General features: G+C 41.8%; 1 protein-coding gene and 1 non-coding gene across 5 annotated transcripts in view; both read left to right on the forward strand.

Annotated features, from left to right (window-relative positions):
- Positions 1-9,431, forward strand: part of SORCS1 (sortilin related VPS10 domain containing receptor 1) — a 497,412-nt gene extending 487,981 nt beyond the window's left edge. Inside the window, exons 25-27 of one of the 4 annotated variants that reach the window (XM_057735384.1) lie at positions 4,135-4,240; positions 4,362-4,522; positions 9,327-9,431. In XM_057735384.1, the coding sequence (XP_057591367.1) occupies positions 4,135-4,240; positions 4,362-4,522; positions 9,327-9,406 (347 nt within the window). In that variant the 3' untranslated portion in view covers positions 9,407-9,431. Of the gene's footprint in view, positions 1-4,134; positions 4,241-4,361; positions 4,523-5,998; positions 6,135-6,267; positions 6,333-9,326 lie in introns of those variants that run through there. The other 3 variants (XM_057735383.1, XM_057735386.1, XM_057735385.1) reach the window with 3 other exon arrangements.
- A 442-nt stretch (positions 9,432-9,873) lies between these two features.
- Positions 9,874-9,980, forward strand: LOC130854642 (U6 spliceosomal RNA). The gene has a single exon (XR_009054091.1). It is a non-coding gene; the product is annotated as a U6 spliceosomal RNA (small nuclear RNA).
- Positions 9,981-14,849: the final 4,869 nt, after the last annotated feature.

Genomic DNA, 14,849 nt, shown 5'->3' on the forward strand with positions numbered 1-14,849 from the left:
TGAAGTTGCTCTTTAGCTTCTAAAGATTCTTTCTTCACCATTGTTTTCTAACATTTCCTGGGCCCATAAAAAGGCATGAAATGACTAATGGATAACTGGCCTGAGGATATACCTAGAATCTCTTGGGCAGAGAATGGTCAGGAAAGTGTGATCAGATGAACAGTTCAGAAACAAGGTACAAACATGCATCAGGTTGGAAATAAGCAGTAGTTAGGTTGCAGGAGATACAGTTTCCCAAAGGAAAGTCAAGGCATTCCCTAAAGCTTGTTGTGTGGGACCAAGTCTGTAAAGGGTCTGTGCTCTGGTGACTTTGTGAAACTCTATGGTGAAGTCATGTGAGTTTCTCTCCTGAAGGACCACTGTTAATTTTCATATACTGAATCTCCAAGATGGGGAATGCCATATAGACCATTTCCTAAAATTATCTGACCATGAACTCTAGTCACCTTTCAAGGCTTGTTCTCTGTAGAATACACTTTCAGAGATATCATAGCAATGATATGATAGTTTTAAAACTATTGGGCTTGTACCGTGTTCCAGACACCAAGTCAGTGCTTTATAAATTCCATCTTATTTTATTCTAACAACTTTCTAAGACAGACACTAGTTTTATCTCCATTTTGCAGATGAGGAAACAGGTTCAGTTTAAGTCATTTAGCTTGTCAGCAAGCAGCCAAGTAAGAATCTGATTTCAAAAAGGGACCATACCAGTTACTTCACCCCAAACATGGGGTTTTGAGTTCACTCTTCTCTCGTACATGCAAGCTGTGACCTTTTATTTAGCACTTACTGTGTATCAATCACTTTTCATAACACTTGTTATTCCTTCTTAAGCATCTCTATTATAATCAATCCAGGTCCTCGCGAATAGAATATAATAATTCAGTGCATTTCTGCAGGATTGTAGAAACGATGCGTGCCAGCACCAGACTCAGAATTGTCAAGTCACATGCTGTACTGCTGTGTCCATGCTTTACTATATGTGTGAACAATGGCAAATGAACCGCTCAGCACTTGCCCTTTCTACCTTATTTAGGATATAATTAGAGAAGGATTAATTTATGCTTATTGCACACAGAAAGCTAAAACCCATTTATCACAAGTGTTCATTCCTCAGCAACACACACACAAACCCACCTAGTAGTGTTGGGCAAACTAAGACATGCTTCTGAGGTTGTGTGGAGCAATAATAGTCCCGTTTATATTCAGGCACAGAGCAGCAAGCAGAAGCCACCCGCAGAACACAGAGGGCAGTCGTACTCAACCTCTCACTGCCGCTGCCTGCTTGCCTGCTTCTTGCCGCTGAGCAGTGACTAAGTGATGCAGAGATGGGGTGGCAGGGCGGAGTAGAGAGCACACATTTTAGAACTCTGGATACAGGAGCTCATTTTCCCAAAATAATATGCTAATTACTTAACACTGTTAATGCCACCTGTTCATGAATGATGATGTGAGTGGGAATGATTTAGAATCGAAAGATTTCAGCTTGTGATGGAAGAGAGAGGAGGAGGAAGGTAAGAGAAGGGAAATAGAGTCCATTTGTGTGTTTGCTTTGTGTCAGTGAGAGCCTGGCTAGAGCAATTTCCTCTCTTTAGTTTTCCGTTTATTTCAAATGCCAATCCTTTCAAGCAGCCTCAGTATTTTTCCTGGCTGCTCTGTAACACTGAGACTCTGCATATTCTGAAAGAGCATTCATCTGGGAATCAGAAGCTCAGCTAATCAAGCTAACCTGCCTCTAACCATCCTTACAATCTATGGCTCGTCCCTGAGCCTCCCTTTGTTCCCTGTCAAATTAGGGGGTTGCATTAGAAGATTACCTTTAAAATAGCTTTCAGTATTATTTCCATAAGTGTGATGATGGTATTGTGATCATGTCCAGAGAAAGAGAGTGAGAGAGACCTTATCTTTTAGAGTTACAGGTGAAATTATACGATAGCTGAGATTTGCTTCAACGTAATCCAATGTTGGGGTTGTGGGCACTGGACAGGGGTAGAAATGAAATAACATTGTCTATGGGTTGATGGTTGTTGAAGGGTGGTGGCTGCAATGAGGCTTCATTTCTCTACGTACACCTACCACCCATAAATACACACAATATGCATATATAGGTGCATATACACATCATCAGTGTTTAAGACTGGATGACCTAGGATTCTAATTGGTCCTTTGAAAATTTAATAATATTCTGACTTCATCACTTGTTAATTTGCTTCTTGTGGTCTACATTTAGCCTTCATCCCCAGTCTCAGAAATAGCTTTTTACATTTCAGATATCTCCTGCTGAAATTAGCCTAGGATTGAAGGTATATAGAAAATTGGGGGGGGGGGGATAAGGAGAGAGAGGGATGACTTGGTTTAAGTGTTCTTCCTTTTACTGGTTCTGAGTCCTTTAAAATGTCATTAACCAGTGAGGCCCTCACTGTTCCTGTCTGTTCAGTGGAGCTCACTACCCTGCCTTCCATTGGCCAAAGTCAATTGCAATAATGTCTATGACAAATGGAAGGTGTTCCTCCCCCCCGACCTCCTACAAATCGTGGTGTGAGTTCTGAAGCATTTCTGGACTCCTTTGCACTGTGTTTACCTAAGTAAATGACAGAGACCTTTATTTTTCAGTTTTGAGCTGGAAGCACATTTGCCTTGGGTGTTCCATTCCGTGAACCACTCCTGTCTCCTCTCAACTCACACTTTAAGCACTGCTTGGTTTACAGAGGAGAGCGAATCACAGAGGTTGCTTCATTTTAGTGCTTCCTGAAGGCTGATTCCACTAACACAACTAAGCCTGTTTTCTGAGGAAGAGGGCTTGACTTGTGTTTTTCACCCAAAGTGGTATCTGGAATAGGCTTTCCAGTCATGGTTACTGTTTGCCTAGGATGTAATTTTTCAATAACCAGACATAGCAAAAGCAGCCTCAGGTCTGGTCTGAAACCATCAACATTACAGTCACCTATTCTTGAATTCTTGTATCTGGGTGACCAGAACATTGCACTCTTGGCTCTTAGAGAAAAACCACAGAAAATGGTGCTTAAAGGTCACCTGCATTTCTGGGTATCAGGCTTTGCTTAAACTGATGGAAGGTAAAGGTCAGCATCTGGACTTCTAAGGGGTACATATGGCTTGCCTTTTATGCTGGAGCTATGCTGTGTTTGCACAATGTCAGTTTTCAAGAGGGTGAAAATTAATTGCAAAGTCATTAAAGTAGAACAGGCTTGACCCTGAGGTAGAGGAGGAGGGTTTGGAGGCAGAGAGATGCTCCCCAGAGCTACACTCTAGGAGCGACGTCAGAGAGGGAGAATCTTTTATGGATGCAAAGGCATCTGTCTGGTCCAAGAGGAGAGCTCACTGCCTCTGAGAGGCTGGTGCCTCCTGGTACGAGTTATCAGGACTCTGGCAAGTTATGGAGATGACCCTGATGGCACAGCCCTCCTCCAGCATCAGAGCAGCTGCCCTTGTAAAATATTCACTTAGCCATCAGTTTCCTATGTGCAAAAATATAAGCAACAAGCTCTTTCTCTCATTTGATAACTGCTGGGATAAGAGTGAGAGGGATTGGATAATTCATTAAAATATTCCTGTTGGTGGTGTTTCTGGTTTTCTGCATTGCTCGGTGGGAAAAGCTTGCATTCAGTGTATAGGGAGATTTAATAATTATATTATTATAAATATTGATTCAAAATAATAATAGCAGTAGCAATAAAAGCTAAGACTTACATAAAGGGCTTACTATGTGCCTAGCACTGTTATCTGTGCTTTACATACGTCAATTCATTTGATCTTCACAAACCCCCAATGAGATATGTACTTTTATTCTCATCTCACCCCATCAGGCACATGAAGGTGAAGTGACTTGCACAGGAGCTCACAGCCAGCACATGATAGAGCAGGCCTTGAATCCAAGCAGTCTGGCTCCAGAGTCTGTGCTGTAAATCGTTCCACTGCGCTTCTTGAACAAGCCAGCTGGAGCATTCTGGGGGCTCAAATGCATCCTCATGTCAAGCCGTGTGGCATGCACCTTGTGTGTACATCCCACACCATTTTCCGGGACTCACCGTGCCTCTGTGTGAACAGTGCAAGTCTGTCCCAGTGTCACACCCGCCCACCCGCCTGCTCACGACCATGCCTTGCTTTCCCCCCCAGCCCCGCTGGTGGACCTCACTCCAACCCACAGTGGCTCCGCCATGCTGATGCTGCTGTCCGTGGTGTTTGTGGGGCTGGCGGTGTTCGTCATCTACAAGTTCAAAAGGTGCGTGTCCCTCTGTCCACGTCTCCCTCCCTCCCCCTTCTCCGTGACAGGTTCAGAAGCATTTGTGGCAGCAATGTACGTGTCCCATGCACAGCAATGATGGTTTCTGTTAATGTTTTAGGAAAATTCCGGGGATTAATGTTTATGCCCAGATGCAGAATGAGAAAGAACGAGAGATGGTCAGTCGAGTCAGTCACCCTGAAAGCAGGCCCCATATCACTCAGACTGAACTCAGGCGGCCTGGCCAGCTGATAGATGAGAAGGTGGAGTCCCAACTCATAGGTAAATGATTCCCGGTAGCTCTCAGCTGTTCAGCCTGAGTAGTCAATGGCTGACTCTCTAACCCCTTTCTGGCTTGACATAACCACTTTCTCTGCTCTAACATCCCTGAGAGAAACAGCTAAGATGCCTCTTTCCCTGCTTCCTTCCATTAGAAAGGGGGAAAAAAGCCTTCTTGCTCCTATCTATTTTTTTTTTCTTTTATGAGTTTATTCCTGTTTTTGCAAAAACCCTTGCTGAAACTTTGGGCTTCAAGTGTTCATGGGCAAAGAGCAAAGCGTTTGCTCTAGCGATATACAAGAAGGGCAGGCCTCAGCGGCTGGATCTGCTGGTCTGGAGGGCTGGGCAGGGTTTGAGGGACAGGGTGTGTAATGATCAGAGCAAGCTGTGGCAGCTCACCTGCAGACGGCTCTACGGAGGGCAGACTGCTCCAGAACACTCATAGAAGAGAGACAGACTGAGCGCCCTGGAATTTTTTTTTTTTTTTTTTAAATCTAGCAGTAATCTAAAACTGTCCCCCAGGAAACATGGAACCTGAGAATTTTGAGCCGTAAAGTTGGCAGAACATCTCAGGAGTAGGGCTTCCTGAGAGAGAGGGCTAGACTGGGACAGAGCAGATTGGCAGATTTCTTCCTCCTTTTCACGTGCGCCCCACCGGAAGTCTTAAAGTGGTTTCAGCATAATTCAGTAGGGCTCACTGTCTGGGGAGGAAGCATGGGAATCCAACAGCTAGGTATAGAGATTCTCAAGGTCATTGCTAAGTTCTGCTATTTATTGCGGAGGGAATTTCCCAGGAAGTTAGATAAACCTGTGGAGCCACCATTGTGATCCATTTCGCTCCTTGTTTCCTCCTGTCGGTGGCCTTAGGAGTTGAAGCTGTAGATGTTCCCATCTAGACCCTGCATTGCTGACTCTGATGGATAAATTATTATAAGCATTCATGCTTCACTCTGATGTGATAATGCCAGACCACCTAGAAGGTCCTATGACTGTTACTGTGGTACCCGGGGCGGGGGCGGGAAATGAGTACCTAAAAGGAAACAGAATCCTCTTCTTCAATGAAAGTTCTGTGGCTGTATTAAGGGGAGATTTAAATGCACTGCCTGGCTCATATCGGAGGTAATAATAACAACGGCCCCGCATCTGGTGTCCAGTTTTCACAGTGTGCTTCCTTTTATTTGGAGAGACAGGGTGATAAATGCATAATTGCTTTGGCTTAGAAAGAAAAAGAATTTTCTGTCTTCAAGTCCAGAGAAGCGTTCACCCTGTCTATTTACTTCTAAAGCTTCTAAGTGCATTTTTGTGGGTCATTTGGTTTTCAATCCCATTTCCACGGGGTATGAAGCACAGCCGCTGTTTGCTTTATTAAAGTAGCAATCCCTCCTTCGCCAGGAACAGCTCTCAGCACGTTGCAACGTCTCTGACACCTTTCCATTGCCAGTGTCATTAAATGAGTAAGTGTTACACATTTTCTCTTAGGAGAGTAGCTTTACCCTCCCCTCCCTCCCCTTCTACTCAACCTGGTGACTCATCTCTCCGATTGCAAAGAGCAAGACACGCCACTCCACCTTCAACGCCAAAGCGGGGATCTGCTGGGGCTCAATTTGCCATTTAAGGAAAACCCCCAAAGGCTACAGGCGACCTGCTGATCAGGAAAGAATTTCGCTCTTGTCAAGTGCATCCTTCTCCATGACCACTAACTTTGTGTTTTTTTCTTTCCTTTGTTGTTCTGTTTCCTATTTTGCCAGGAAGTATTTCCATAGTTGCTGAGAATCAAAGCACAAAAGAAATCCCTACCTATGTAAATGTTTGACTGGAGGACGCCAGTAAAAACAAAAACAAACAAACAAATAAAATAAAAACAATCAAAATCTAAACAAACAAACAAACAAACAAACACTCACTGCATCGGGACTTTTTAATTCTTCAGACACAGACAACAAGGGTTTTTAGCTTTAAGCCTGTGCATGTGGACAGTACCTTGAGAACATGCTTGGAGGGGCAGTGTACAGGTGCTCTATTTTAATGGAAAAAACACTCCCCTCCCCCCTTCTTCTCCTCTCTCTTTTTTCTGATCGGTCGTGTTTGTAGAAAATTCCTAACATATATAGGCCAAGGAAATCTGCATGTATTTTTGGAAATATTCTTGGCTCTAGATTTAACAGCTATTTTAGCACTGCAGGCTGATGGGTGGATTAGCCACCCCAGCCCTTTTCACAGGACACAAAGACATGCACAGGAGTTTGAAAGCCTGAGCTGTTTCTCTGTTCCACTTCCCTTGTTGCCGTTTTTCCCTTGTAAGTTATCTTGGGGAACTCTGTTGGCAGGCAGCGGCCACAAGGCTGCCTTCTCCATTCTGTACGGCCACAGGGACGAAGAAGCAAGTTCAGGTTCCATGGATGCAGGCAGAATAGAGAAGGAAGGAAGGCAGGGGGGCAAGCGTGTCAGAAGCGGACCTGTGTTTCCTGTTTCCCCCTTCCCATCACGACGGCTTCCCCTTGTAGCTTTTCCTACTCCTGCCCTGTGTAGAAAATGGAATCCCAGTTCCCCACATCCTTACCTTCTCATTTGTTTGCTCTCCACGTGTGGTCATGATCTGTCAGTGTCTTTGTATCTCTTCCTTCCAGTCCCCAAGTTATCCTTCAACTGCTCCTGCCTTTTCTTCCCAAGTATGTTACTAGATTCTGGACATTCATCCTGATGTTCCTTAAATACTGGCCGCGCCTCTGCCAACCCTGCCTCCACCACCCAAAGTTCCTGCTCTCTCTGTCAGCTTTGCTCACGCCCACGCATGCACCCTCCATACACACTGACCAAGCGGCATCTCCTGCCCCACAGGGTTCAGCTTCATGTATTTTTTCTTTTTGGTCTCCTCCTGTAGAACCTGTCTCTTCCAAATAGCCTTGCCTTTTCCCCCCGGAAACATATAAGTGTATGAAAGAGTTGAGATATGCAAAGCAATTCAAACCTGGCCCATGTACCTAAGATAAGAAAGCATACAGGTGAATAGTGGTATTCTCACACCTTAACAAAACACTCCTGCAGTCAGATTCCAGAATACTCTTGTGAGAAATGTTTTGAATGTGTTACTGTGTGGCGGGGCCATTTCCTCCTGTGATGGTTGCTGTTACCCAGTATTTCCCCTCTCACAGTAGAGTGAAAATATTTGTGAAATAAAAGCGATGTTAAGTAGAAGCAGCAGCAGGTTAATGGAGTGAATGTTTGTCAAAAATCTGAGACTATGTGGAGGTCTTGTCTTGTATTAGGATGGGATTGTGATTATGTAGCATGACCCTGGATGTCTTACAGGTGTACTCTCAGATCTCTGAGTGTCCTAGTGTCAGCAAAGGGAAATTTAATAAGCATAAAGGGGAGGAGTGAGCAGACTCAAGCAGACTGACTCAAAGCATGAAGAATTCCCAGTTCTCCCAGGGCCATGATGACAGAAGGACCAGAGAAAGAGGAAAACAAAAGTATGCCCAGCAGAATCCCTTGGAGTTATGGGTTGGATGAAGCCCACTCTAAAATACAGGAGGAAGTGGTTTCAAAAGACCACTCAGAGTGTAACCTCCTATTTGGCCATGTCCCCAGGCCAATATCGGGGTATAACAGGGCTCTGGGGACAATGGAGGTGTCCTAAAGGTCCTGACAACCCCTGCCCTTGTGTAGCTCAGGGAGGGGAAGAGTAGCAAAGCTTCAGTCAGAAGTTAACCAAGCAGAAGGTTTTATGGTTAAAGATGCTCTGTATGAATCTGGGAAACGGATTATGCCTAAGGCAGCCGTCTATTTGCAGAACTCAATTGATCCCAACCTGCCAGGCTTCCTATCCTGTAGGAAACATCCTCATTGATCCTCTTCAGTTGGAGCCTCCCAAATTTAATCTGGAAGACAGAGTGTTTAGAAAGCAAAAGAGGCTCATTCACAACAGTACAGGGAGTCCTCAGAGTTGCAGTTCAATTAATTTTCATTAGAAAACTATGAAAAAGGGAATAACACTCAACCTAGCACAGTGCCTTGCCTAGAGTAGGTATTAAGAAAATTATTTGTTGAAAGAATACACGAATACGTGAGAAGACATAGGGAAGAAGGGCTTGTAAGTCCTGATCTGAAATAGAGGTGGACGTGAGATGCTGGCGTATTGGAAAGTGATCAGAGATGGCCGGTTCTAGATTCAGCGTCTCCAGGGTCCTCATGTGCCTCTCCTCAGAGCTCCCCGCAACCTGTGGGAGATGAGTGAGGCCGAGTCCTGCTCAGAGGGGACCTTACTGTTTCTCTGATCTAGCTCCGTGGTTCTCAAAGTGTGGTACCCAGGCCAGTGGTATCAGTATCACCTTGGACTGGTTAGAAACACAGATTTGGGGTCCTGCTGACACCAGAGCTACCGAATTAGCAACTCCAGGGTTTGGGCCCCTCCATCTGGTTTTTACAAGCTCATCAGGTGATTATGAAATACACTAAAGTTTGAGAACCACTGTACCAGGCCATGCCAGCTCAATCCCGAAGAGAAGGTGGTAATGAGAGCCTGCCAATAGGAGGGACCCAAGTGCCTACCTACTCAATAACAGCAGGTGCAAACACCATGAAGAGTTCGGTGGGCTTGAGGCCAGAGGAGTGGGTGGGGAGGAATGGATGTGGAAGATAAGATTCAGGGCAAGCTACGAATCTGATATTGTAATGTTTTCCAAAATCCCGGAAGGCAAACTGTGCATGCTCTACCCTGAACCTCCCAACCAACGTTTTCTCCTTTGCCTTATTTTTAATTGGATTCACTGTCCAAAATGCAGAGGTTTGCTTTGCTTTTTTTCAGAAGTACCAAACAGCAACTTTGAGAGCAGTGGGGTGCTTGGCAGCTGTTCTGTGTTTTCCAGGATTCCAACTGAGCATTGAAATTCCCTCATTTGCCAACTTATTTTTATAGGAAGCCAATTAAAAAAAAAAGAAAGTTTTCTTATAGTATCGGAACTACTTCTAATTTTAAAATGACTTTTTTGATGTATTTTTTGTTAAATACTATGTAGTGTAATGTATAATTGCTCTTGTTTATTGCTTTTACAATCATATTTATTAAACAGATAATGTCTCTAAAGTCTGTGCCTCAAGGTGTTTATTTTATTCCAAACCTCGGTGTTCAGTCCGGATATAGAAGCGATGCATCTATAGGATTTCATAAAGGCTAATTGTGTGAGAATTTAGTAAACACTGCAAGTTCAAGGGGTTTGGTTTTTGGGGGGTTTTGGTTTTTCTGTTATCAAAGTAGGATATATATTCTACTACCTGAATTCTACCTGCATTTCAGTTGACTGTATAATGTCTGTCGCTTTACTGTTACTTTATTCTGTTTAAAAATCACTCCAGTGCTTGCTTCAGCAGCACATATACTAAAATTGGAACAATACAGAGAAGATTAGCATGGCCCCTGCACAAGGAGGACGTGCAAATTCATGAAGCGTTCCATATTTTTATGCTTTAGAGGGCCAGGATGGGGAGGGTGGGAGGGAGTTGCGGGAGGGAGGAGATATGGGGATATATGTATAAATACAGCTGATTCACTTTGATGTACCTCAAAAACTGGGACAGGAGTGTAAAGCAATTATATTCCAATAAAGAACTTAAAAAAAATAAAAATAAATTAAAAAATAAAAAATAAAAATCACTCCAAGCTGGTTACATTGGAATGAGTAACATTCTCATTATTGTTCATTCAAAATAAGAAATTATTGATATGGAACAAACTCATTCAGATTTGTTCACAAGCTTGTAATTACTGAAGTACCAAACCTGCATGTAATGAACAGAAACTTGGGGAGAGGGAAGAGCTCAAATGCTAGAGTAATAATGGTTTTGATATTGGAATCAGGACAGTGGCGTTCTCCTTCCAGCTATACCAACTGTGTGACCATGAGCAAAGCTTTAGTGTCTTCATGCGTATAATTTGAAAGGAAAGGACACCTTCCAGCTCTGGTATTCTGAGTGGGTGAGTCATTCCCAAGAGTCCCAAATAGCTGATTTAAACTTGGTGGAAAATAAAGAGGTGAACCAGATCCAAATCCCTTCGGCCTTGTGGTATCTTTCCTTGGTCAACATTTTGTCCTTGTATTTGGTTGAGACATTTGTGCAGGCACAAAACCCTCCTTAGCCTTCTCAAAGAGCTGCCAGGCTCAGAATGGCATTGCCTCATTAGGACGGTCTCAGCATCCATGGGAATTTCTGTTGTTTTTTAGGTGGCCTTTCACCTTTCCTTTCCCACAGACTAAATCTTCCTTCCAGCCCATCATTTTTTTCCAAGCCAGAGTCTATACTGCTTTTCACCATCAGGAGCAGCTTATCTCCTGTGTCACTGAGGGTACAAGCAGTCAAACAAAAGTCATCCCTAGAGATTTTAGACAGAGGGGATTTAATTCAGGGAATTTGTTGCTTGAGTAACTGAAGAGCCAAGATGCAAAATAGGAGAAGGTAAAGTGACTCCAAGATTAGCATCAACAGGAAGCCTCTATCTTTCCTGGGCTGGAAGGACAAAGGGATTCTCAAGCCAGGACCCAGGACCACCAGATGGAAGCTGAACTCATGGAGGACGTATCTGGCAGAAGCTGGAGCCATGGAGGAGACATGCCATTGCCAGCACTGCTGCCCAAGCAGAGCAGGGGAAGAAGAGGAGCTTGCTCTGGGCCTCCCATCTCAGCCCATGTTTCCCAAGCCAGTGGGCAGCAATTACTAAGTAGAACAAGGAGGAGTGGGAAGTGGACTTAAGAACACGGATGGGTGATTGGCACAGCACCTCTTTCAAGTTCTGCCCACATCGAGTCCAACGAATCTCCTTCAACCCAAAGGCACTTATTAAATGATGCTCCTTTCTCTGTGCTGTTCTTTCACATATTCCTCTTTAAACAGTACATATTTAAAATGGAGCATTATGTTTATGTATGTCCTTTTACACCTTTTTTGCCAAATGCTATGCTCATTTAGGGGAGGCCTTTCTATTTTTCATTTCACTCCTTCAGCCTCTAGCTGACAGCTCTTGACATCACCATCAGGGGGCACTAGATAAATGTTTGCTGAAACTCAACCCTGGATTTTGAGTTTTGTGTTGTGAGCAAGTCCATTTCATTTAGCAAAGACCTCTGAAGCGCCCTGTTGGGTCTGATTCCCCTTCCACAGCTAGCACCTCTAATTACGTGTTCAATTGGTGTTTGTCAAGAATCAACGCGTCCTTGCCCTTCCTATCTGTTAACCACTCAAGCTGCTATATTCAGGGAGCTATTCTTAGATATTAATTTAAGTGAAATAATTGCAGTTTAGGAAAAAAAAAAAACTGGCTAGAAAGTAGCATGAAAAACAAAGGCCTAAGTTTGGTTTCTGAATCATTATGTAATTTGTTTTCCTATTTCTTAGGGGTTAGTAGTATTTGAAATGCATGTTAGGCTCACGCTTTCACAATGGAGGCATCCCAAATTAATTCCAGATGGACATATATAAGGAAATAACTGTTATAGTTTTCATGTTAAGCACATAAAAAGAGATCTTTGGTTTATAAAATACAAATATTAATCCCTATGTGGTGCAGACTTTTTAGGTGATGGTAATACAACTGCCAACAAGGCTGATAAGATATCTGCCTTCATGAGCATATATTCTAATAGGGACAAATAATAAAGTTGAATGTAACATATACAATGCTATCCTACATATAAGATCATTTTAGGATATTTATAGGTTAAAAAAAATAATATAACAGGGAGCAGAGTAACTGGGGATGGGAATGGGAGGGGAGGAGTTGGTCCCTGGCTTCTCTGAGATCTGAAAATGTTACTGAACCAAACTTGGGTCCACTTGCCCACATGCAGTAAAGTCAATCTACTGACAGCAGGTTGTGAAGGAAAGTGCAGTGTTTATAGCAGGGCTCCAAGCAAGGAGTCCAGGTAGCTAGTGCCTAAAGGGCCTGAAGTCCCTGCAGGCTTTCAGGGAAAGGTTTTTTAAAGACAAGGTGAAGGAGGTGGGTTGTGGGGTGTGTGATTAGCTTGTGGACATTCTTCTGATTGGTTGGTGGTGAGGTAATCGGGAGTCAACATCATCAACTTTGTGGTTGATGGATCTGAGGTCTGCGTGCTTGTGGGCAGCATATAGTTAACTTCTTCCACCTGGTGGGGGTTTCAGTATCTGCAAAACAGCTCAAAGGACATGGCTCAGAATATCTGTAGCTCTTGAGGAGCAACTAAAGGTCCTTGACTTTGTTTAATGGCTAAGCTGTTACTATTTTGTCTTGCTTCACAGTTTTCCTTTCTTTCTGCATTTTCTCACATCTCTGATTAAACTTATTCTTTGACTAAAGTTTTCCCACAGACAAAAGGCAGGTGGAAGACACTGGGGGTGATGGTCTATTCTGGGAAGGCCCCATAGGGTCCTGCTGGGTTGCAAAAGCTGAAAAGGAACCAACCATTCAGAGATATCTACATTGTTTGATGGTTAAGAAATGCACAATAAAACATTTATCTTGACAAAGACCTGACTTTTGCTTGTGAAAGTGGGCACTGATGTACTTACAGCTTGTGGTTATCTTACAAGGGTAGAAGGAGTGATCTGAAATCTGGCAGAAGTTTGTGCTACCAAATGGATGGTGTGGCTCCTAACACAAGAGGCAAATGGAGATCACTGGTAGATGTATGGTGTGTGTGTGTATGTGTGTATGTGTGTGTGTGTGTGTGCTGTGTATTTTTACACAGCTGAATTCAGTTGGGTGTAGTTTTCTGTGTTCACCTGTTTCTCATTAGCAAAATCACAAGTAAGCAAACAAAATTTGCACTATCCTAAAATCTTTTTCTAATATATCAATCACATTAGGAAAAATTTTTCATCTTCAAAACATGTTTTATAGCAGAACTGATAGTAATTCAGATGTTAGTTTAAAAGTAGTTTGGATGTACTGATAGAAGAAAAAAGTCTTACTTGACAGCAGAGAAAAAAAAGATAAGAAAATAGTGCCAGTCTTCCTCTTCCTCACCATCATCATTAGCCTGAGGACTTCTGCTGCGGAGACCGGCAGCCACCTCACCTTTCTAACCTTAGAGCATCACTCAGTTTCCACCAACCGCATCAACTGATATTTAGAAATATGACTTTGGCCCAAAGAATGTTCAATTGTGGTCAGAACTCTTTGTTAAAGAAGATGATAGTATGAAAGGTATTTATAAGGTATTCCATGAAAAGTGAAACAGATAACGGTTTAAAATATTTAAAATAAGCTTAAGTTCTCTAGATAATAAAACCACTCTATGAACAATACTAAGATATTTCAATAGATGCATGTAGATAGCTTGATTAAAGCTTCCTGCCAATGTAAACATTAAAAGGAATTAAACAGTATTTATAAATTAGTTAACAATAAATCATATATCTATATATAATAAAGTAGAATGTTTCTAGTAAAACTGTTTTTCTAAAGAATATTTAGCAGGGAGGGTTGGGGGGAATGAATTGGGAGATTGGGATACCAAATTGTATGCTTTAAATATATGCAGTTTATTGTATGTTAACTGTATCTCAATAAAAGTTCTAAAATAAATAAATAAATAAATAAATAAATAAAAATAAATAAATAAAGAATATTTAAAGACCTGAGAAAATTCTTGTGTGATCCTAAGAGAAAGCAGAATTTAAGACTTCATGTAGTATTGAAATAATTCATACCAAAAATAAATAGGGACAAACTGAGACTGACATATAGCAACACTGGTTATTTCTAGCTTGTAAACTGCCAGGTTTTTAAAAATTCTCTTATATCTTTGTATATTTTCTATATTTTTCTAGAATGAACATATATTACTTACATGGTCAGAAAAATTGCTATTTTAAATAAAACTTACAAGAAATATATTATGGAGTAAATCTAAAATTTATTTGTTTATTATGCTAATTACATAATTATGAATAATTCTATATTTAATATAAATGCAAAGTTTATAGGAAAGTTCAAAATTGTTGATGGCATATACTTAAATATCTGTAGTAAATTAAAGATAGCTTCTCTAGATAAAAAGGCAATTTTCGTCTCATTTTTATCAGTTTTATTTATATTGAGATGAAAATATTTTGCTGTTATGGTACCTGTAATTTAATTCATGAAATTTCAAATGGTTAAAATTTTTAAACCATATAGCTTTGCTAACTGTGTATATATATTGTACATGTATATACACACACATGGGCATGATCAATAAAATTTTACAGTATAAATATAAGGTAAATATGTATATTATTCAGATATGTGCACACGCACATAGAAATGATTAACAAAGGAAATAATTAATGATGAGATTTTTCCCATAGAAATAATCTG

The sequence above is a fragment of the Hippopotamus amphibius genome, chromosome 5, assembly GCF_030028045.1.
Source record: "Hippopotamus amphibius kiboko isolate mHipAmp2 chromosome 5, mHipAmp2.hap2, whole genome shotgun sequence".
Lineage (NCBI taxonomy): Eukaryota > Metazoa > Chordata > Mammalia > Artiodactyla > Hippopotamidae > Hippopotamus > Hippopotamus amphibius.